The sequence below is a fragment of the Chrysochloris asiatica genome, unplaced genomic scaffold (genome assembly GCF_000296735.1).
Source record: "Chrysochloris asiatica unplaced genomic scaffold, ChrAsi1.0 scaffold00065, whole genome shotgun sequence".
Classification (NCBI taxonomy): Eukaryota; Metazoa; Chordata; class Mammalia; order Afrosoricida; family Chrysochloridae; genus Chrysochloris; species Chrysochloris asiatica.
In genome coordinates this window covers 4,184,926-4,208,980 of record NW_006408583.1, presented here as the reverse complement: position 1 = coordinate 4,208,980, position 24,055 = coordinate 4,184,926, and the positions used below count along the sequence as shown (strand labels likewise).

At 44.9% G+C, this 24,055-nt stretch overlaps 1 protein-coding gene across 1 annotated transcript in view; it reads left to right on the top strand.

The window, feature by feature from the left end:
- MTAP (methylthioadenosine phosphorylase) overlaps positions 1-24,055 on the top strand; it is a 60,581-nt gene that overhangs the window by 21,292 nt on the left and 15,234 nt on the right. Inside the window, exons 2-4 of the mRNA XM_006864457.1 lie at positions 3,860-3,946; positions 5,518-5,576; positions 7,825-7,992. Of these exons, the coding sequence (XP_006864519.1) occupies positions 3,860-3,946; positions 5,518-5,576; positions 7,825-7,992 (314 nt within the window). The remainder of the gene's footprint in view (positions 1-3,859; positions 3,947-5,517; positions 5,577-7,824; positions 7,993-24,055) is intronic.

Below are 24,055 nucleotides of genomic sequence, written 5' to 3'. Positions count from 1 at the left end.
AGTGAGGTTGGCCCAGGATCGGACATTGTTTCGTTCTGCTGTGCATGGGGTCGCTATGAGTCAGTTCCAACTCGATGGCACCTGACAACAACAACAACAGGGTTCCTTTATTCTAACAAGGTAGTAAATAAATGTGGGATTGATGTAGCCTGCTGTGGTTTCAACAGTGTACCACAAGGTGGCACCAACTTCAAAAACTGTTTTAGCTACTTAGGGAAACTTTGGGAACATATTGAAAGCTCAGAGGCTCCATACATCCAGTAATGGACTGCAAACCATAAGGTGTGCGATTCAAGCCTGCCAGCCACTCCATGGGAGAAAGATGAGGCTTCCTGCCCCCATGAAGATTTAATCTCAGAAACCTTATACAGGTTCGCTGAGTTGGAATTTACTCAACAGCACTTAACAACAGTTGAAAGTTCTAATCATAGAACTGTGTCGTGAGCAGAGAGAACCTTAATTGAAAGTAGCTCCCCTTGAAAGCACCCAAACTATTGATAGTTTTGAATCAGTTTTATAGAATTAAAATGTTAGTGTTCGAAGAATCCATAGGGTTTGTTCATTCCCTGATTTTCAGATGAATGGGAAATTTATGGAGGGGCCAATTTGGTTTTTAAAAATAAAGCCATTCTTTAAAGAGAGGGATAACAGAAGTACGATAGTCAAAATTTTAGGAAAAATAGTTCTAAATGAGATAAAACTCTACAAAATTTCCCATATTTTCTTACTTTATACACCCCACCAACCCTACCGCCAGGAAACCAAGGGCCAGAGAGTTAAACATTTCCCACATACTGATGTAACTCAGTTCTGGTATGGCACTGTGAGATAAGCACTGGACTGCTAACCACAAGGTTGGCAGTCCAAACCCACAAGCCACTCCTTGGAAACCCTATACAGAGTCGCTATGAGTTGGAACCGACTCAATGACACTTAACATAACGTAATCTGGAAAATACGTAATTTAGAAGATCAGCTCATTCCTTAACTCTGAAGTACTTTTCTTAAAGAGTTATTGTTACTTGTGGTAATTTTGCTCATAATAGTGGACTTACGGAGTGTGGCTCTATAGAGTAAGCACTGAATTGTGAACAATAAGGTCAGCAATTTGAGCCTACCAGCCACTTTGCAGGAGAAAGATGAGGCTTTCTGCTCCTGCCAAGCTTTGCAGCCTTGGGAACTCTGCAGGGTCCGTCTTCAGTTGGATCCAGCTCACTGGCTGTTAACAGCAGCAGCAGTAATAGTGTGCTTACAGCTTAGCACTAGAACACACGGCCCTGGTGACTTTCCATTAGCCTTGTTGTTGTGTTAATCTGTCGCTGGTTGTTTAAATGTTCTTCCTCTAGAACGTCCCACCCCAAGGAAACCTTTCTACTGATGTTCCTAGTTTTAACAGTTTACTTAATACTTGTCTTTGTCATTGATTTTGTGTTTCTTAGTCATCAGATTTGATGAACTTCTAGACAGTAGTGCCAAGTTCTTTTGGCACCTATTAGTCCATGAAGACAAGTAGAGAGTCACCCTCTGAAAAATGCAGTGTTGTTGTTGTGGTTAAGTGCCGCCTAGTCATTTCTGACATAGTGACCTTGTATAGGGTTTCCGAGAAGCAGCTGGTGGATTTGAACTGCCAACCTTGTGTCTCAAAGTCCAGCGCTGAGTCTATAGTGCCGCACCAGGAAAATGCAGTTGTTGTTGCTGAGTTTCGTCGAGTCAGTGCCGACTCATAAGGATGCTGTATAGGGTTTGCGAGGAGCGGCTCGTGAGTGTGAACTGCCATCTTGCCTTTTCCCACAGTGCAACACACAAAAACAGCCTTCTTTGGATTAAGCAGATTTGTGTATATAGGTGGCATACATGGTTTGCAGTCAACAGCTAACTTAAGGTGGCGGTTCGAGCTCACCAGACAGTACGAGGAAGAAGAGGCTTGGTGATCTGCTTCTGTTAAGACTGCAGCCAGGAAGACTCTGTGGAGCTTGTCTCTGCACACGTGGGGCAGCTGGAGTCAGAACGGACTTGAAGACAACTATATATATATATATACACACACATAGGAAATGATTGAGTTTGATTTTACAAATATATATATGGCTAGCTATTCATAATATTCCAAACTCCTGTCTTCCAAACTCCTGTCGATTCCCTTTCCGATTCTGTGATCCATGGTTGCACTGTGGGTTAAGCACTGGGCTGTTAACCAGGGTTCAAACCTACCAGCCACTTAACAGGAGAAAGGTGATGCTATTCCCCTAACGATTTAGTCTCAGAAACTCTCAGGAGCAGGTCTACGCTGCCCTATAGCATCTCTGAATCAGAATCAACGCGATGGCCATCGGAGGTGGCACAGGGAAGAAAAATCTCCTCATCTTTTTTCAAATGGGGTGATGAAGGGGGCTGTAGAAGAATTAATGTGTTTGAGTTACGGCATTAGAGAAGAATGTTAGGGGTACCGTAGACCACCAAAACAACAAACCAATAATCTGTGTTGGAAGAAGTGTAACCAGAAAGCTCCTTGGGAGCCAGGGTAGCCAGATGTCATTGCTCATACTTTGTACATGTTATCAGAAGGGACCAGTCTATGGAGACGGACTTTGTGCTTAGTAAAGTGGAGGATCCGCGAAAAAGAAGAAGGTGCTCAATGAAGATGGATTGGCACTGTGGCGGCAGCAGTGAGCTCAAGCGTTAGCAATGATTGTGAGGTTGGCAGTCTTTCATTATGGTGTGCATAAGGTTGCTATGAGTCAGTACTGACTCAATGGCACCTAAAAACAACAATAATGCAGAGGAAAGGAATCCTGGTGGCACAGTGCTTTAGCACTCATCTGCCAACCCACCAGCAGCTCTGGTGAGAACATTTGGCAGTCTGCTTCTATAAATATTGTCATTGTTGAGTGCTGTTGAGCCGCTTCCGACTCAGAGTAACCCTGTATCAGATTTCCGAGGAGCAGCTGGGGGATTTGAACTGTACACCTTATGGCTCCAAGTCCAGTGCTGCTCCTACAGCACCACAGGAAACCCTACGGGCAGTTCTTTTCTGTCATAGACGGTGACTATGAGTTGCAATCAGTTTGTCACACAACAACAGTGAGGACAGACAGTTACCAAATGGCTGTCTCTAATACCTTACAACCCAGGAGTCTCTGAACAGCTTTATTAGCCCATTGGGTGGAAAAACTAAAGTTGTTAGTAAAGGCCTCTTATTAGCCATATTTGTCTATTTGTAGGTTTGTTTTTTCTCACTTGAGCTAGTTAAACTGTCTTCTCTTTGCTTGTTTAAGTTTCAGACAGTCCGAAATAAATGTGATGTGGTTCGAAAGGGTGACCTTTCCTTTGGTTACTTCTGGATTATAGAAGACCTTAGAATGTTTGTTGAGCAAGTGACTGTTTGTCAATAATTTCCAGGTTTTTAATAAAGTAACTGGTGGTGATGGTGGTTACGTGATATGGATTGAAGTCCAGTTCCGACTCGTAGTGACCCTGTACAGGGTTTCTGAGACTGCAAATCTTTACGGAAGCAGAAAGCCTCATCTTTCTCGCACAGAACTGCTGGTCGTTTTGAAATGCTGACGTTGAGGTTAGCAGTCTGACTCGTAACCACTGCATGACCAGAGCTCCTTAGAGTTGTTGTTGTTGTTGTTGTTATTGAGTGCCATCAAGTTGATTCCAACTTATAGCGATCCTGTGTAGGGTTTCCAAGGAGTGGCTGGGGAGTTTGAACCACCAACCTTGCTGGGGCTTAGGAAGGGAGAAGGATATATGAGTTTGAATGAATACATTTGCTTATAATAATGATTTTGTTTCTAGCGAGAAATGATCAGATATGATAACCTTTTTGTTTTTTCTCCCTCTTTCTCTCTTTTAGATCGGAATAATTGGTGGAACCGGCCTGGATGACCCAGACATTTTAGAAGGAAGAACTGAAAAATATGTGGATACTCCATTTGGCAAGGTCAGTGGCCAATTCAGGGAGACACGTTGGCTTGTTCTTTCTCCTTGTTGGCTTGATTATTTTTTTAAGTTAAAAATGAAAGACTTGCTTTGTCATGGCAGTCTGGGGCTGTGGGCCCGAATTCTTGCTGCTGACTTCTGTCAGCTGAGGCGTGTCTGACAGAGTGGAGGCCTTGGACCATGCTGTGTGGAGCACATGGGCCTGCACACATAACTTTCCATTTTGATATTGCTAGAAGCCAGATACTCATTTAAGACCTAGCAGCTGGCCTCTCTATTCAAATCAGCTTACCTCTATTTTAGGTCTTTTGGTCACCCCGTACTAATTTAGGGGGGATAGATTGGTGGCCAAAAGGAGGCTTTGGTGGTTAAGTGCTGGACTGCTAACCAAAAGATCAGCAGTTCAAACCCACCAGCTGTCCCTTGGGAGAAACATGTGGCAGTCTGTGTCCATAAAGATTTACCGCCTTGAAAACGCTGTGATGCCGTTCGGCTCTGTCCTGTCAGAACGCCATGAGTCACGATTGACTTGACAGCAGTGAGTCTTTTGGGTTGACTAAAGAGAGGAAGTGTCTGTCATTACAAAGTGGCATTTTCTTAGTGTGCACTGGTCCCAAGGAGGATCGTAGCAGGGATGCAGAACGCAGCTAATGTAAATGCCTGAACTGGAAATCGAATCTTCCTCCTTTTCTAGAATAGATTCCTTATCCCAACCCATATATCACTCAGCCTGGACCCAATTCCATGTTTCCACTTCCAGACCTCACGGTTCCTTCTGAAGCGCCCATGGCGGAACATCCCAACCACATCCTCCTGTTCCCTAAATCCTTAGATTGCCTAACCGAGCACCTTCCAAGTCCAGCGGTCACCTTGGCTAACTGCTTCACCTCCTGTTTTCTTATCCTTCTTTAGTTCTGAGGGCCTTCTTCCACTCCCTCAGTCATTCCATCGCCCTCATGGACCTGATTAAGACAAGCAAACTGGTCCAGAGCTTAGTTCTTAAATCCTGTGACCGTGGCCTCCTGTTCGTTCTGCCTTTCACTCACCTATTCTTGAACCTGCCAAAGACTCTTGACCTCTTGACTGTCCCAGACCCTTGAGGTGCCTGTTACTAATAGACTAAATCTGACTAAATGGCTCATATCCAGGTATCCAAGGCAGGCGCAGATCAAATGTAGACTTCTTTTTGCTTCTCCAAGGTAAATCCTATTGTGGAGAAACCACAGTTCAAATGACATCTTTTTAAGTGTGTGTGTATATACCAGGGGACTTCAAAAAGTTCATGAGGAAATGAAAAAGATAAAGGAATACTTTTCTATACAGTTTTTGAAAGCCCCCTCCCCCCAACCTTGTACATCCAGGTGAGCAAATGATTAATCCCTCAGAAGAAAGACATGACTGTCTTCTTCTGAAAGATCCCAGCCATTGAGGTTTTACTCTAACATACATGGGGGCTCTGTGAGTCAGAATTGACTTGATGGCCACTGGTTTTGCTTTGGGGGTATGTATATGCACATGTGAATGGAATGTATGTGTTTGAATCACTGGTTGAAACCATTTTTCTCTCTGTAGCCATCTGATGCCTTAATTTTGGGGAAGATAAAAAATGTGGATTGTGTCCTTCTTGCCAGGTAAGATATTTGAAGCTTTTCAAATGTTAATCACTAAGCAGGAATTTAATTTGCCTAAATTTCTGGAAAAAGTAATGATCCACAGGTTTTTGTGCTGGTGGCATCAGGGCATCAGAGTCACCTCTCTTTGCTGCTACCTTTGGGTGTCAGCGATCTCATTACTGGTAGGCTGGGGAAGAGGGTACCTGAGCTGGTCAGTAGGTGTGGTGAGTGAGTTTGACCAAGATAGAAGTCCCGGCTTCAGTTCACACTGCAAAAGGAAAGTATTCTTCTGTTCGTGTCTCAACATCACGAAAGATGATGGCAATTTTGTGGCCCCTTGCATAGAGATAGCGGTGTACTTGGAGGTTGTGGGTTTAGGGTCTCTGGAGTGAGCTGCTTATAGCATCTAGAGCCTAGAATCCTAGATGAGGCTAGCAATTCCTCATTTTGTAGAGATTTGTGTTTTTGCTAATGGTACGGTTTGTCTTCGACCTTTAATTCAGCCCATCTACTGGCTAGGGGTACTTTGATTAAAATCCTTGGCCTCATTCACTCTCTTTAATTGGGGTCCTGGTGTGGCACTGTGGATTAATGCACTGGACTCCAAAGTCATTTTGAACCACAGGGTCAGCGGTTCAAGCTCACCAGCTGCTCCTCAGAAACCCTTTACAGGGTCGCTATGGGTTAGAACCGACTCGATGGCACTTAACAACAACTGACTAGGGATTCTTTGATTAAAATCCTTGGCCTTATTCACTCTCTTTATTCCTTGTTCCAGTCTTTGTTCTCGTCAGGTAAACAGTGCGTTCTAAATTTGGGTCGTTGTTTTTGTTTTGTGCTGTGGAGTCGGTTCCGACTCATAGCGACCCTGTACAGGGTTTCCGAGGCTGTAAGTCTTTACGGGAGCAGAAAGCCTCATCTTTCTCCCGTGGAACAGCTGGTAGTTTCGAACTGCTGACCTTGAGGTTTGCAGCCCGATTCGTAACCACTACGCTACCAGAGCTCCAAATTTGGGTAGTCTTTATTTTAAAAAAAGAGAGACACAAAAGAATTTTTATCACTAGAAATTAATCACACTACATGAATTTGTTTTCTTTTGCTGCATAACAAGTAACCACCAACGAAAGCGTGTGAAACAGTGTACATGCAGTACTTCCGTTTCCCTGGGTCCGAGTCAAGCCACGGCTTAGCTGGATCCTTTGCTCTGGACTCAGGAGGCTGCACTAGGTCGTGTTGTTGGCAGAGTTCAGTTCCTCACAGTTGAAGGCCTGAGGCCCTCAGCTCCTGTTGGCCACCCACGGTTCCCTGCACAGGCGGTTCGCAGCATGGGCAGCTTGCTGCTACTTCAAGACAAGCTGGAGTGTGTGAGCTGCCAAGTGGAGCCCCATCACAGAAAGGCCATCCCGGTATTATTGCCCCATTCCAGTAGTGAGAAGCAAAGTCTCAGTTCTACCCACACTCCAGGGGGACAGTGTATAAAATGTGAACACAGGGGCACTCTACATTATAAAACTGTAAGCGGTTCCTCTGAGTGCAATAAAACAAAATTGTCGTTTTACATGATGCCATGGGGTGCGTTTCAAGGAAGCTTCTTAGTTGGTCTGTGGCCATTGCTGAAAAATTGCTTAGATTTTTCAAAATAGAGGAGAAAACAAGGGGCCCTGGTTGTACAGTGGTTACGCACCGGGCTGATAATTGGAAGGTTGCCAGTTCAAATGCACCAGGTGCTCCACTGGTGAAAGATGCTTGGGTGGGGCCGTAACTGACTCGGTGGCAGTGGTTTGGGTTTGGTGGCTTGCCCCAGGGAGAGTGTTTCACTGAGATGAAATGTATTGGGCTCTGGAGTACCTTCTGATGCAGTGGTTCTTAGCTACTTTTGATTTCTTTTGAAAAAGCTCATCATAGGTTTGGAGACCCACCTCAGAAAAGTGTGTGCCCTTTCCGGACATTCTTGGACCTCCACCTTCTGCTGTCAGTTCGTTTTCTGAAGTTTTTAATGTCTTGACCACTCATCAGGAGCCCTGGTGGTATGCTGGTTAAGTGCTTGGCTCCTAACCAGAATGTGAATAGTTGAAAGCCAATAACCACTCCATGGGAAAAAGATGGGGCCATCCGCTTCCACAAAGACAGATTGACAGCCTTGGCTACCTTAGGAGCCGTTCGATCGTGTCCCACGGGATGACTGCGAGTCCGCCTCACCTCAGCGGTCCAGTGGGCTGGGTTTGGGTTGGACCACTCATCACCAGTTGCACTGTCCTTCCCATAGGCATGGGAGACAGCACACGATCATGCCTTCAAAAGTCAACTACCAAGCGAACATCTGGGCTCTGAAGGAACAGGGCTGTACACATATCATCGTGACCACCGCATGTGGCTCCTTGAGGGAGGAGATTCAGCCCGGAGACATCATCCTCATCGACCAGTTCATAGACAGGTGAGCAGGCGCTTTGCCCTCTTACAAGGTCACTCTGGGGGTAGTGCCTGGGTTAACTTGCTCCAACTGCTGACCAGAAAGTTGGAGATTCAAGTTTCCCCAGAGTCACAGTGGAAGAAACTCCTGTCAGCTCTTGAAAACCTTATGGAACACAATTCTACTGTACATAGTGGGTCACATCGACTATGAAAAGATCATTCCCATCCCGGGTAGCTGATTTGTGGAAAGCTGGGAATAGGAGGGGGTATGTCCACAGGCTAGTTTTAAGCTCTTCATTGTGGGAATTTTTAAACATACTCATTAGGAACCCTAGTAACATTGTGGGTTACATGTTGGGCTGCTAACTACAAGGTTTAGCTGTTCAAATTCACCAGTTGCTTCATGGGAAAGACTCAAGGCTTTCTGCTTCTGTAAAGATTTACAACCTCAGAAACCCCATCCAGCGTCGCTGTGAATCAGAACTGACTCAGTGGCATGCCATAGAAGCAGCAACAATATAGAATAATTCTGTGAACTTGCAAGTTCCTAATTCCAGGCTTTAGCAATTGTCAATTACTGCAGTGTGAAACTTTCAAAGATACAGCCCATTTACAACACACACACACATAAATTCCGATTTCTTTAGTTTCTGATATCTAGGCAATGATCTCTTTTTTCTTAACATCTCAGCATCTTGTATTTTCACAGTTGGTTCCATCAAGTCAAGATCTGAATGAGGTCCACTCATCCACACAAGGGCTGGGCAGAGGGTCCCACTTCCTCTTCTCCCCCATGTAGTGTCTTCTTCTGCCCCATTTTTTCTGGGAGCTGGCATTTCGCTCTAGAGACCTGATCAGAACCAGGTTTGCTTTCTAGGCAAGAAGAGTACTTCTGTACCCCGTGAGGAGGCATGGGACATCTGGTGACCACTGGGTGCTGTCAGTGGTCACCAAACGATGTGCCGTGGGCTCCACGCTGTTGAGAGCCTGAGGTCCCCACAGCCATGGCCATGACCACAGCTGGTTTGAAGTTACAGAGTTCCACAGCCACCTGTGGACTGTCCCATCACAGGGTACCAGGGACACTAGATGAAGAGGTTGCATCTGGCCTCCATCACATCACTTCACCTTCCTGGGTCTCCATCTCCTCTTGCAAGTTGAATCCCCGGCTTCCAGGCTCCCTTGACCTGTACACCTCTTCAGGGACTCATTTAGAAACACACGGTACTTGTGCCTGTAGCTTTGTTAGCACAAGATTCTTGCCTGTAGAGGGCACTGTAGGATAAGCACTGGATTACTTACCACAAAGTTCAAACGTGCCAGCCACTCCATGGAAACCCTATACAGGGTCGCTGTGAGTCGGAACCGACGTCAAGGCACTTAGCAGCAGCTACAACAGAGTGTTTTCAAAGTCAAGGTGAGTGTTTTCAGCTCTCTGACATAGGAGTGTGATACAGGAAGAGTTATGATGCAGTATGGTGGCTGGTCTTTTATAAATGGCAGAACTGCTGTCTTTGCCCTCAGTGCCCAGCAGAGGGCATGAAACACCCACCCAGCGCATCAACGGTTTTTGTTTTTTTTTGCAGACCCCAGCGGCCATTGCGATTTAACGCGTGACAAGGGGCTGTGATTTTCTCAGTTGTTTTTAAAATGTTAAGGGTCTACTCTAAAACATGAAATTTGTCCAGGAAAGAGTCTGAGATAGCACAAGTCCTTTGAAGACACCGGCTACCATGTATTAGCCATTTTTTTGTGTCAGGAACATTGAAAAAAAGTTTGCCACTCTTTTTTATTTTTTCCTTTCCAATTATGTGTTACATGTTAAGAAGTTGGAAAATACTAATAGCTATTAAGAAAATAAAAATTCCCCATAACCCCCAAAACTCCAAGATTAAAAAAAGAAGAAAAGGAAAGAAGGCCTTTCTGGACACCTTCTTTCTCTCGCTGCGTCCCAGCTGTGAAATATCGGAGAGTCCCTCTGCCACAGCCACGTGGGGAGCCACTGTGGTGGTGCCAAGTATTTGGGGGCAGGGTGTCCTGTGTCTGTGTTTTTCCACAAGTGCCAAGGAAGCAACATGGCTGACATTTAAAGTGAAAAGAATCATTTTTGTGATTGGGGCAGTAGTGGAAAACCAGATCGATCTTAATCTAGAGCTGGGCTGGGAAACGTCTGACCCTCAGGCTGTGTAAGGCCCATGAAATCATTTACCACAGTTCCAGCCATCATATCAGGAGTGAGTTCATTAAATGTTTGACCAAATATAGCAGCAGGTTAATTTTTAAATTGATGATTTCGTATGGCCCACAAATGATGTTACAAATTTTGGCATTAAAAATTTAGGTTCCCCACCCGTGATCTAGAGCTTGCTAGAAGAGCATGTGGCCTTGGCCATTTCCCCATTTGTATTGCATGATGATAAACTTCCTGTCTTCTCCTACCCTTGGTCCTCAGTCCATGTGTGACAGTCTTTGCAAATTAAAAGTGGGGTTGTTATCTCCGTAGTCCCTGTGTGGAGTATCTGAAATGTGTTGCATTACAGTTTGAGAAATACAGAGGACGTGTAAGAAGCTGGTCCGTTGTAGGTTTCCTCAGTGCCCGATGCCTCCTACTGTGCTGGGATTGATCAATCTGTTTCTTTGACCTTGTAGAAGATCCCCAATGCCTGAGCAATGGTCATGTGGAAATTGGGGGTAAAACATAGTAAAGACTAGAACTTGTTCCACTTCCTGGCTGTCATGAAATAGTCCCCTGGAACTGGGAAAATTATTTTTGACGTGACACTTTCTCCTAAGAAAGTTGTGGTTCTGTTTATGCTTTACAAGGCCTCGTACGGGTTATGCTCCAAAGTTAACAGTTTTGGGGTTCCTTTCCTGTTTGTGCAGAGCCCCTGAGTGTGGAATTCCAGAACATCAGCCACTGAAAACCCTGGGAATCACAGCTGTACTCTGACACACGTGAAGTCACCTTTTAAAAATTATCACAAAAACTCTTCAGTGACAGAGACTGCATTTTTGACAGTGTATCAACCTTCATGTTAATTTCTAGTAGTTTCCCTGCCCCTTCACCCTTCCATCTTTGTTTTAAGGTCGTTGTTTCTCAGGAGAGTTTTGATTGCACTGGATTTTTGATTGCAAGATGACTTCCCTCCAGCTGCAGTTTCAAAGCATGACACATTTTGTTGTCTCTTCCTGTTTTCCTCCCAGTGCACAAGCCTTCCATTTCCTAACGCACTACTGCCAGCTACTCACACACACCGCGTGGGAGGGGGGTGATACAGCATTTCTTTCACCCAGTCTGCTAACTGTGCTCCTGTGGACAGGGGATTCTAGCTGTATTCTCCCTCGTTCATCCTTAATCCTGATTGTTAGCACCAGAAGGAACTCAGTTCACTGTAATATGCAAGTAGTAAAAGGAACAACTGGATCTGTAAACAGGGTAGAAATAATGCTTGCATTATATTAGGTTTACAACAAAAAAAGTATAGCTAGTAGGACATTTTAAACTACTTCTGTCACGAATACCCCCAAGGTAAGACCAGAAAACCTGCTCAGTAAGTAAAGGGTAAGATGACTTACTCTGTAATTACTGGTTTGCAGTTGAGCCAACTCGTGACTCATGGTAATTCATAAATGGCTGAATTTTTTGAAAATAGACTATCCAAGCCTCCTCTGGGTGGATTCAAACCCCCAACCTTTGGGTTAGCAGCCAGTACCCAGGAGCTCCCACTTAATTAAAACAACAAAACAAAACTTGTTGCTGACTCCTCACAGGACAGACTAGCCGTGACCCACAGGCTTGTTAAGGCTATTATCTTTGTGGAAGCAGATGGCCACATCTTTCTCCCAACAAGTGGCTGAGGAATTCAAACCACCAACCTTTCAGGTAGAAGCTGAATGCTGCTTTAACCATTGTACCGCCAAGTTCCCCAACCCATTGGCATCAGGTGTGTTCCGACTCAGCAAGCCTGTCAGACAGTAGAACTGCCCCTTCGGGTTTCTAAGGCTGTAAACCTTTATGGAAGCAGATGGTCCCAGCTGTCTCCTGTGGAGGGGCCGCTGCTTTAAACTGCTGACCTGTCTGTCAACAACCAAGTGTTTAACCACTGTGTTACCAGGGCTCCTCCTACTTACTAGTGGTCCCTAACACAGCTGACACCAACAGAAACGCAAAAAGGAAAGGTCTAGAGGCGGTGCTTGAATTTAGGGATTTCCCCACTTGTTTCTGTCCGTGACAACCCAAGCTTGAGCTTCAGAACACTGTTCCGGGACTACAGGGAGCTCCAACTAGTGTGAGGACATTTTCATTATCTTTTAATCCCATTTCCCCCATGAACTTTCTAAAGCCCTCTTGTGTGGGGGATTCATCTCTTGGCATATATTTGGGGAAATAGAAAGGAACTACAGTGATCAAAGGTGTTTCTGTATACCACAAATAGTTCATGTGTTTGCTGGAACTCAAAGGTGGAGGTTTAAGTCCACTCAGAGGCACCTTGGAAGAAAGGCCTGGTAATTTGTTTTTGAATGGTCAGCCACTGAAAACCCTCTGAGGCCACTTACGTTCTGATATGCATGTGCTCACTGGAAGTCAGAGCCCAACCCCAGCAACGTGTTTGACTTTCTGGTGGTTGGAAATGATTCTCCTTCTGATTTTTCCCTTTATTTGTCCCATTTGCCTGATTTACTTGTACTAGATTCAAAGTCTGTAGCTCTGGTAGCATCGTGGTTATGAGTAGGGCTGCTAACCTCAAGGTCAGCAGTTTGAAGCTACCAGCTTCTATGGAAGAAAGATGAGGCTTTCTGTTCCTGTAAGCATTTACAGCCTCGTAAATCCTATGCAGAGTTGCTATGAGTCCGAACTGACTCTACGACACACCACCACCACCAAAATTAAAAGTTAACTGTTGTTGTTAAGTGCCACCGGGTCAGTTCGGACTCATAGCAACCCAGTATGGGGGTTCTGAGGAGCAGCTGGTAGGTTTGAACCATTGACCTTGTGGTTCCAGTGAAATGCTTATCATACAGCTCCATACCAGGACTCCAAAAGTGTTAATGTTGTTAAGTGCTGTCAAGTTGGTTCCAACCCATAACGATCCTATATAGGGTTTCCGAGGAGTGGCTAGTGAGTTTGAACCACTGCCTTGAAGTTCAAAGCAACTTTGAGGTCAAGTGCTTATCCTATAGTGCCACACAAGTGGCCCTTATTTAAGGATGTGTTGTAGATAAAGTTTTTTTTTTTTTTTTTTTTTTAGCAGTGAAATAACTTATTACTTAAAAATTAAAGAATTTGAAAACAAGCCTATGTGACTCCCAGTTCCCGGCTGAGTTTCTGTGAGATGCAGTCAGCATATTGGGCTCAGTCCTACTGAAGGATGCAGGAGAAGCCTTGGCTTGCCAAGGAAGAAATCCAACGCTGTTTCCTCCCTCTGCCCCAAAATTCCTTTGTCATTTAGTGGCCTCATTTGCTAAAATCTGGGTGTTGGAATAATTCCCAAGAGCTCTGGAAACATACAGTTACTCATCAGGAAAGCCCCGCTGTAAACATTGCATGGTGTGGGGAGTTTTCTCCTTCACCAACAGACAGCCCAGCTGGGCCTCCTCCATGATGTCATACTTAAAAGTTCTCTTTGCTCTTTGTTGTGTTAATTTTACAAGGTTGGAAGTTCAAACTCACCAGCTGCTCCTCAGAAACCCTATACAGGGTCACTATGGGTCAGAACTGACTTGACAACACATAGCAACAACAACAAGGCCTTCAGAGGGTTCCTCCTAGAGATGTGAAAATCAGTAGCACGAGGACCTTAGTAAGAGCTCAAAAAGCGTTACTAGAGTTACTCCCAAGAAGCTTGGCTTGGGTCGTGGCTCCAGGCTCCAGGTCAAGATATGTAACTTGAACGAATCCTTTTTAACAGCTTCATGACCTGACACCCCACAAGATCGTTCCTCAGTCACTGCCTTTAGGATGCTCACAGTATGCACACAGCCTTGTACAAATTTGGTAAAAATGTACCATTTGATAATTTTTACTCTTAGGGATTAAAAAAAAAACTCTTCTTGTCGTTATGTGCCATTGAGTCGGTTCTGACTCATAGTGACTCCGTATAGGGTTTCCGAGGAGCAGCTGGTGGGTTGGAAGCTGCCAGCCCTGTTGTTGTTGTTGTTGTTAAGTGCCATCGAGTCGGTTCCGACCCATAGCGACCCTGTACAGGGTTTCCGAGGGTGTAAATCTTTACGGGAGTAGAAAGCCTCATCTTTCTCCCGCGGAGTGGCTGGTAGTTTCGAACCACTGACCTTACGGTTCGCAGCCCAATTCGTAACCACTACGCTACCAGAGCTCCTTTGCCAGCCCTGTGGTTTGTAGTATAGTGCTGATACTATAGCGCCACACCAGGACTCCAGTATCCCCTTATACAGGTCCAAAAACTGAGGCCCAAAGAGAGTGTTACTCCATGTGTCCGAGCCAAGACTGTACCATGTGCATGTCCTGCAGATCCCCTTCTTGGTATTTGGCCTTGGAAAGGGAGCGTTTGTAAAGCTACTGGCCCTAATAGCTTTAGTTACATAGTCATTTTACCCTATATTATATGTTGGACGTACATGACACATACATTGAACATATTATGAGACAATTCGTATTCTATATGGTTTAGGGGTTTCAACACACACACAAAAACTGTTCTTGATGTGTTCGTGTGGCTGTATGAAATTGAAGAACAGTTTTATACTATTTACTGGTCTCCTTTTCATCAGATTGCCTAGTTTCCCACATCTGTAGTTGGGCCCTTACCATGTTCTGCCAACACCATGTTCCCTTGACGGATGTGACCATTTGTTTAAGTGACCTCATCAGTGGGACATTCAGTTCATAACATTTTATATGAGCCCCGGTAGGGCCATGATTAAAGTGTTCAGCTGCTAACCAAAAGGTCTGAGGTTGGAACCCACTAGCCGTTCCATGAAAGAAAATTGTTAAGTGCTGTCGAGACAGTTCTGACCCATAGCGACCCTGCAGAGGATTTCCAAGGAGCGTATGCTTAGCAGGCCAGTGCTTTATCCTCCCGTGCCATGCCAGGACCCCATTCACTGAAGAACCTGCCCCTTGACTAACTGACTATTTCGAGCTCCTTTCTTTCCCACAGGGCTCAGGTGCTAATGAAAGAGAGTTCATTTTTTCATATTGTAATTTTATGTTGCATTCATAAAAACAAGAAGCCCTAGTGGTGCAATGGTTAAAGCTAGAGGTCAGCAGTTTGAATCCACCACCTGCTCCATGGCTCCCGTAAAGATGGCAACCTTAGGACACTAGGGGACAGTTCTTCCCTCTCCTGCAGGGGCGCTGTTGTTAAGTGCCACTGAGTTGATTCCGACCCATAGCCACCCTGTGTAGGGTTTCCAAGGAGCAGCTGGTGAGCTTGAACCACTGACCTTGCAGTTCAAACAACTTTGTAGTCTGGCGCATCAGCCCACAGCGCCACAGCAGGGGCATTGTAGGTGAGGCCAAATCGACCTGGCAGCAGTGGGTTTGTTTGTGGTTTTCTTCAGAATGGAACTTGTCTTTGTGCCTGTGATAGGAAATCAATGATCCAACATCACTCTCCTTACATTGTCCTGCCAGTGCATTCATTGACTTGCAGGTTTGCCTGCTAGGGCTGGTGGGTATGTTTGCTGGACCAGGTCTTTCCCCTCCTCTTGTTTGCAGCTCGCCATTTCCTGAGAGGAAACAATTTCATCAACAGCCTGCTCAAAGTCTCAAGTCAAGAAGCAACCTACCAATTAGTCTTATCTCTGGACTGTTTTCTTTTTCTTTCTTTCTCTCTTTCTTTCGGACTTCCTTTCTCTCTCTCTCTCTCTTTCTTTCTTAGTCTCCTGGCATTAATTTTATTTTTGCAATTGTGGTAAAGTACAGATAACCTTAAATTTTCCATTTGAACAATATTTAAGTGTGTAATTTGGTGGAATTAATTATATTCATGATGTTGTGCAACCCTCACCAATCTCGAATTCATTACCCCAAACAGAAACCATGTCGCCAGTAAACAACAACTCCTCCATTCTCCCTTTCCTCTTCTTTGTGTCTGAACATACCTGGTGTTGCTACATTGGTTACCTTGAATTCACTTCTGTACATGATGCTAAGCATCACCCATCTTCTGCCTGTGTGTGTATACTCACTTTTCCTAACATGTGTCCTTGTTAAACAACCTCAAGTCGTTTCTTGGTTAACTTTGACTGGCCGCCCATACAAGTGTCATACTGTTGAGTTTGGCAGATAAGAAGTACAGACACAGATTTTCCACAAATGATAGCTCAGCTGCTAGGCACTTGCTTCATGTTATCTCATTCAATACTAATATTGACTATATAAGGTGGTGAATATAGAGGTGGGGTACTGTGGAGTCAGTTTAGACTTCTAGTGACCCTAGATAGGACTTCTGAGGCTGCATATCTTTATAGGAATAGAAAGCCTGAGCTTTCTCCTGTGGAGTGGCTGCTAGATTCAAACTGCTGACCTTGCAGTTAGTAACCCAACACATAACCCAGTACACTACCAGGGGTCCTTGGCCATATAAAGTAGGCGCTGTTATTCCCATTGTAAAGATGAGGTGCAAGTCAGAGTGACTTGTCTAAGGGTATGTAGCTAATGAGTGAGTGAGTGAGTTATAAAGCCAGTGAGATCAGTAATTGGGATGGATTCCCCAAAGTCTGCCGCTAGTGGAACCCTAAGTGAAATTAGCAGTCCCCTTACCTAACTAGGAGACTTTACTAGTTGAAGCAAAAGTAGGGGGTGGACGTATACGCCCTATATATTAAAAAAAGACATATATCAAACCATATAAGCATGTAGATTGGTTTTATATTGCTATCGTAACTATGGTATTGTTGTTAAATGCCATTGAGTCTGTTCCAACTCATAGCGACCCTGTGTACAACAGAACAAAGCACTACCTTGTTCTGGGCCAACCTCACAATTGTTGCCATGTGTGGGGCCATTGATGCTGCCACTTGGCCAACCCATCTCACTGGGGGTCTTCCTCTTTTTCTCTGACCCTCCACTTTACCAAACATGATATCCTTCTCCAGTGACTGGCCCCTCCTGATAATATGTCTGAAATATGAAAGATGAAGTCTGGCTATCCTGGCCTCCAAGGAGCACTCTGGCTGTACTTCATCCAACACACATCTGTTACTTCTTTTGGCAGCCCATGGTACTTTCAGTATTCTCCTCCAACACCATACCTCATATGTATCAGTTCATTTATGGTCTTCCTTATTCACTGTCCAGCTTTCTCATGCATATGAGGTTATTGAAATTACCATGGCTTGGGTCAGGTATACCTTAGTCCTCAAACTGCCATCTTTGTTTTTCAACACTGTAAAAAGGTCTTGTGCAGCAGATTTGCCTAATGCAATACATTGTTTGATTTCTTGACTGCTGCTTCCATGAGTCTTGATGGTTAATCCAAGAAAAATGAAGTCTTTGATAACTTCGATCTTTTCTCCATTGATAAAGTCAGTGTGGTATAGTGAGTTATTTAATGAACTCTCACCAAAAAACTCTTTCTTGATGCTGTTGTTAAGTTCCATCAAGTTGGTTCTGACTCAGTTATCCTTTATAGGGTTTCTGAGGAGTGGCTGGTGAGTTTGAACTGTCAACTTTGCGATTCAAACCAACCGGATGGCCAAGTGCTTATATCCTACAGCACGGCACCAGGACTCCTTTCTTGATGCAGTTGTGAAATGCCATCAAGTCAGTCCTGACTCATAGCAACCCAATACAGGGATTCCGAGAAGCAGCTGGTGGATTTGAACTGCTGACCTGGTAATTAGCAGTCCAGTGCTTATCCTACAGTGCCACACAAGGACTCCTCTTCCCTGATGTTGTTGTTGTTAGGTGCCGTTGAGTCAGATCCAACTCGTAGCAACTCTGAATAGGGTTTCCAAGACTGTAAATCTTTACAGGAGCAGAACGCCTCAGCTTTCTCCCTCAGAGCAGCTGGTAGATTCGAACTACTGACCTTGTGGTTAGCAGCCCAGCTCATACTCCACTACACTCTCAGGGCTCCGTTCTTTCCTGATTTGTTGTTGTTAAAGTGCTGTCGAGTTGATTCCAACTCATAGTGACCCTGAATAGGATTTGGTGAGTTTGAACTGCCAACCTCGCAGTTCAAACTGACCTTGAGGTCGAGTCCTTATCCTTTGGCACCATGGATTAAAGTTTCCTTGTGAGTGAGTGTTAGCAGGATTGTGATTGTAAATACTTGGAAGTCTAATGAGGAGATTGGTCAGTGTTACAATTCTGCTGGGTTTAAAAGGAGCCATCTTAGAAGCAGGAGAGGGGAGTTCACTACCATCATTAAGAAAAGTCAAGAGTAGACTGAGTCCTTTGGACCCCAAGTTCCCTGCACGCTGTCTCCAGGAAGAGTAACAGAGGAGCCACCATAGCAGCAGAACCAAGAACCGGAGCACAGGCTAGAGCAGTGGCCTGCCCACCCGCCTGCCAGCAGAGCACGCTGAGTGACTTTGGGCAGGACGCTGGTTTGTACAGGTGCCTCCAGGCATGTAGTCGGGGAGACACTGCCTGCAGGCTGAGGCTTAGGGTGGACTGGTGTGCCCTGTGGCATTTATCAGCTGCCCTAAAAGCTCTATAACACTGTCCCAGCAGAGAGAGGCCTGTTCTGACTGGAACAACGGTGCCTTGAGCATTTCTGACCCTAAACTGTCACCTGTTAACTTCTGTAATAAACCCCATTTTATGAGTGGCCATTACAATGAATTATCAAGCCTAGCTGATTAGGGAGGGCTGTGGAAAGAAGGGTTTGCTGCTTTTTTGGGAAGTAACAGATTAGTATAAACTCAGCAACTTTTAAACCACACTGACTGTTATCTTCCAGTTCTGGAGGTCAAGAGTCCCAGATTGGTTTCACCAGGCTAAAATCAGGGTTTTGGTATGGCTGCATTCCTTTCTCAGGGCATTTCCTGGCCCTTCCCAGCATACAGCCACTGCCTGCATTCTTGGGCACATGGCCCCTTCAAAGCCAACAGTGGCCAGTTAGGTCCTTCTCACTTCTCATCGCTGACATTGACTGTCTCTTCCCTTCACATTCAGGGACTCTTAGGATGGCATTGGGTTTACCCAGTTAATCCGAGTAATGTCGGTTTTTAAGATCAGCTGACTAACAATCTTAAATCCCCTTTGCCATATAAAGCTCCATATTCACAGGTTCTGGGGATTAGGATGTGGACATCTTTGGGGGACTGTTATTCTGTTTACCATAGTGTGTCACTTCCACAACTCAGTAGGATGGAACTGTCACCCCTAAATCTCTCGTCCCTGGTGTAGGTTATTATAGGGGTATGTGGTCTTTCCAGTTCATCTCAGCCACAGACCGGGACACATTTTCTTAATCGGTGTCCTTCCAGCCAGTAAGTTTGACATTGCCTAAGGTGAATTGTATCCAATTGGGACCAAGAAGAAGAAATACCAGTTTCGTCTCTTGTTAGTTGTCTCAAATCGATTCTGATATACATGTGTACAGAGCAAACCTGCTCCACTGGGTTTTCAAGGCTGTGGCATTTCAGAAGCAGGCCTGTCTTCCAAGGTCCCTGTGAGTAGGTTCGAACCACCAACTTACTGACTAGTACTCAGACACTTAACCATTTGTACCACTCTGGGACTCTGTGCGTATCCTGATGGGGGTCCCTTTATTAGGGACGATTGGTCCCTAGTTTCTTTCCTCGAGATGCTTACAGTGTACCTTCTGATGTTTCTTCTGTTGACCTGCTTTAAAAGAGAGCTCCTCCTTACAGTTCTTTGTGAGTGAACTCAGCTATACTGTGACTTGAGGGTATACTGTGTACCCGGGCTGGATCTGTTCCTCAGTAATACTCAAAGCAATAGTAGTTAAGGCTTTGCAACAAGTCTTACCTGGCCTCAGTCTCACAGTTAACATGTAAGAAGGGGGTATTTTGCAGCCATGTCCTCATCTAAGGAGTTCCTGGGTGATGTAGCCTCTAACCTTTCATCCTGGTGATCAATTTCCCATAATCCAGCCATTGAAAACCCTATGGGGCACAGTTCTACTCTGGCACACAGAGAGGGGGCTAAGAATCAAAACTGATGGCAATCAAGAGTGTGAATGCTAATGCTCATCACAGATTAACTCATTTGCTCAAAGTCACAGAGAAATTCAGCAATAAGATTCAAATCCAGGTTCAAAAGTCGATTTCTCACATTTTCAGCATCCCTGAGAAAGTTCAGCCTGTGGGTGAACTATAATTCTGTTGACTGGAGAGTTATCTTGGTTAGACTTTGGGAGTACCTTTGTGGTGTGAACTGGCAGGTGGTAAGGCACCTGTCCAGGCTTGAGAGGGACAGAAGTCCATCTCTGAGGACTTCACTGACAAGTATCCTCAACTTGCAGCCGTGCCAGACACCTGACTTCTCTATAATGAACAGGGGAGAAGACAGGAATTCCGAAAGTCACACACATTATCCTTCTCTGGCTTCCCTTGGTTGATGGGAGGTTATAAGCCCCATTCCTCTCAGTCAGTCTTTCAGCAGGAGTAATAAGAGCCTCCTCATGTTATGCTGGATGTGTAGATGATGATTTGATGACTTTAGCTCATTAGATGTTTCATTGACCCTGTGGGCACAGATTAGTTATGCAAAACCACACAAGTCAATGGCAAACAGGCACCTCTCACCTGCGCCTTCTCTTCTAGCTTCTTGCTAGACTACCCCGAAACTAATAGTTTTTTTGGTAGGGTTTTTTTGTTGTTTGGATGAGAGTTTACAGAGCAAGTGAGTTTTCCAGTCAACAATTTATTTTGTTTTATGACATTAGTTGCAATCTCTTCAGTGTAACAACACTCTCCCTGGGTTTCCTGTTTCCATTCCTTCCTTCATTCCTGCCTCTTCCTGCCTTCTGAGTTTTGGTTTTGGGTCAAATGCTGCCTTTTACTGTCAAGTGGTTGGCTGCTACAAGAAATAAGTTCCTGTCTATGGTTGGGGTGAGAGGTGACCCCCCAGGGTGGGTTCAGATTTGAAGGGTGTCTACGAGCCATGGTCTCGGGGCTCCACCAGCCTCTCTCACACAAGTAAGTCTGATCTTTTTTGTGAATTTGAATTTTGCTCTATATTTTTTTCCCACTCTGTCCAAGAACATCTATTGTGATCCCACTCAGAGTGGTCTTGGCAGTGGATGCTGGATGCTGTGGTTCACATGGCTCAGTGGTCCCTTGCATAGTTTTCTGGAATCATGGATTTTTTTTCACTCTTTGCTCCAGACAGGGGGAGACCAAGTGTTGCATCGTAGATGGCCGCTTAAAAGCTTGTCAGCACTCAGGCATTACCCACCAAAGTAGGATGTAGACCTAGATACCCTTGAGAATATGGTCCTAAGTCCCCAAGCCCTTGTGACTCTTTCCCTCACGTTCTTTAGTTGTAGTTAAGAAGTTTTCATAACTTTTCTCCTTGTATGCTCTACTACGTACATGGATCTATTTATAGCACATACAAATACAGATGGAGAAATATCCTCTCCCAAATCTATGTATGCTCACGGGTGTAGTCTATTCGTCTTCGCAGAGCTATTCAGTTTGCATGTCTACCTATGTGTCCATTCATAGGTTACTGTGTATTACTGTTATTGCAGGATTATGTATGTAATAGTATCCACCTTCATTGCCTTAACTCTTGTGCACCTCCTAGTGTCTTTCTTGTCCTTGGTCACAGTGTGCCGACCTTCACCTTAGTAAATACACATCTCCTCCCTTGTGAATGGTTTTTCCTCCCACCCCCTCCCATTCCTGGTCCCATCAAAGAACGTTTCGTTCGGCGTTGAGTTTAATGCCGTCATTTCTTTCCCAGAACCAGCTCCTGACAAGCTTGGCATTCTGAGACTCGATCCTCCAGCCACAGCTTTTGTTTCATTGGTTGGGTGATTTTCTTGGTGCTGACTCCCACCTCTTTCCCTAGCCCAGACCTTCCTTTCTAAGCTTCTGTGGATATCTGACTTAGTTCTCATGGCACTGTTGCTGTTAGGTAAGCCCCAACTCGTGGCCCAACAGAACAAAATGCTCCTTGGCCCTGTGTCTTCCCCTTGAAGGCTTGCAGCTCAAACCACTGGGTCCATACGGTTTTCGTTGCGGATTTTTGGCCATTGGTTGCCAGGCCTTTCTTCGTAGTCTGGAAACTCTTCCGAAACCGGTTCAGCATCAGCAACATGCAAGCTACCTCTGAGGTACACTGACTAGGAATCTAACCTAGGTCTCAACCACAGAAGGTGAGAATTCCACCCTGAACCACCACTGCTTCCTTAATCCTGGTTTTGTTGTTGTCAAGTGCCGTCGAGTCGATTCCAATCCATAGCGACCCTGTATAGGGTTTCCAGGAAGCAGCTGGTGAGCTTGAACCGCCGACCTTGCAGTTCAAACGGCTTTGCAGTCTGGTGCATTAACCCACAGCGCCACACCAGTAGTGCCCTCATAAATAAGAAGAGCATTACCATATGTCATTATGAGAAAATGGAGAGACAGAAGGGTCGGGCCGTTTGCTGTACATCATATAAATGATAGTTAGCTTTGTTTAAAGAGGAAAATATAAATGTCTGCGACAGGGAATTGGTCTTTCCCATAGTAAATATCACATGCATATTACATAGGTAAGTATAATATAATAAAATAAATAGTATGTCTTAAGGTCAAAGTTCCAAACAAGGAAGAGTAATGAAGCCATGAAGGGCTGGGTGGAAGAGAGTACTGTGATGGTGAGGTGGGCAGTAACCACCGCCTTCTATGGGGGTGGTCTGCAGCCCTATCTTCACACTAATCCCTGCTGTGAGTGGGGCTGCTGCTAATACTTGCCTCATTGGAGACTGAAGCCAAGCCAAAGCTGGAATGACATCATTTTATTGGTGTGTTTTACAAAAAGAAAAAGCCTTCATTATATAGACTGTAACAGACATCTGTTCTTCAACCCCATCTGGAGTTATAGGGGAGGGAATAACTTAGCCTTATCCTTAAGACACAAAGGATATGGGGACCTCTATACCAGATCTCCGTTCCTCCCCGGTGCGAGGTCTCATCACAGGGCAAGATGCCTTGGTGCCAGTTGATGTTACTGCTTGGCATGCCAAGGAGTGGAAGGAATTCATGGTTAACTTAGATGGGGAAATGACCTCTCTAGACCAGTAAAACTTGCTCAGGGGTGTTTCCCACCCTCCCACAGCAGAGGACATGAAAGGGCATTTTACCCTCCCCTGTTGGCTTCCCCCACCCAATCTCGCCTTCCCTCTGTGACAAGATTGAAGACCTTCCGTTTCCTGTCTTACTCATGGGTTGAAGTGTAGAACAATGGAATGAACACAGAAAGTGATTCACTCTGAGAATTTCTGGTGAGAAAGAGCTGGATGATTTGCCACTGGAATTTGTGTTAGCCTTTCTTATGTTGATACAAAATGTTTTACCAAAAAGTTGAAATCTTGAGAGGTTTTTGAACTCATCATGTCAAGTTAGAGGAACACATTAAACAGTCAGCAAAGAGAGAACTTTGAGAATAGGGCAGAACCGTGACTTCTTTGTACAGTGGGTCAGTGGCCTAAGAAAATAAGCCGGGGCAGGAGAGTAGGAGTCACTCTCAATATTACAGACAAGACAGTCACAAATGCTAAGGTAAGAACCACATCTGGACTCTGAAACTAGCAACACAATTGTTAGAAAAAGATATTCTTGAGGCCAGCTGGGAAATTTGCGTATAGGCTGGTGTTTGTTGTTTTTAAGTGCTCTCAAGTCGCTTTAGGTCCATAGCGACCCTGTATAGGGTATCCAAGGAGCAGTGAGCTGGTGAGCTTGAACCGCCAACCTTGCAGTTCAAACTAACTTTGTAGTCTAGTGCGTTAGCCCACGGCACCACACCAGGACTCCATAGGCTGATATTAGGTGATCATGAATAATTAGTGTTATTTTTTATCAGTGGTGATAGCGCCATTTTGATGGAGAATAATTCACATGTTCTAAGCCATCTGTAAGGTGGTGTGGTAGCGTAGTGGTTACGAATCGGGCTGCGAACCTTAAGGCCAGCAGTTTGA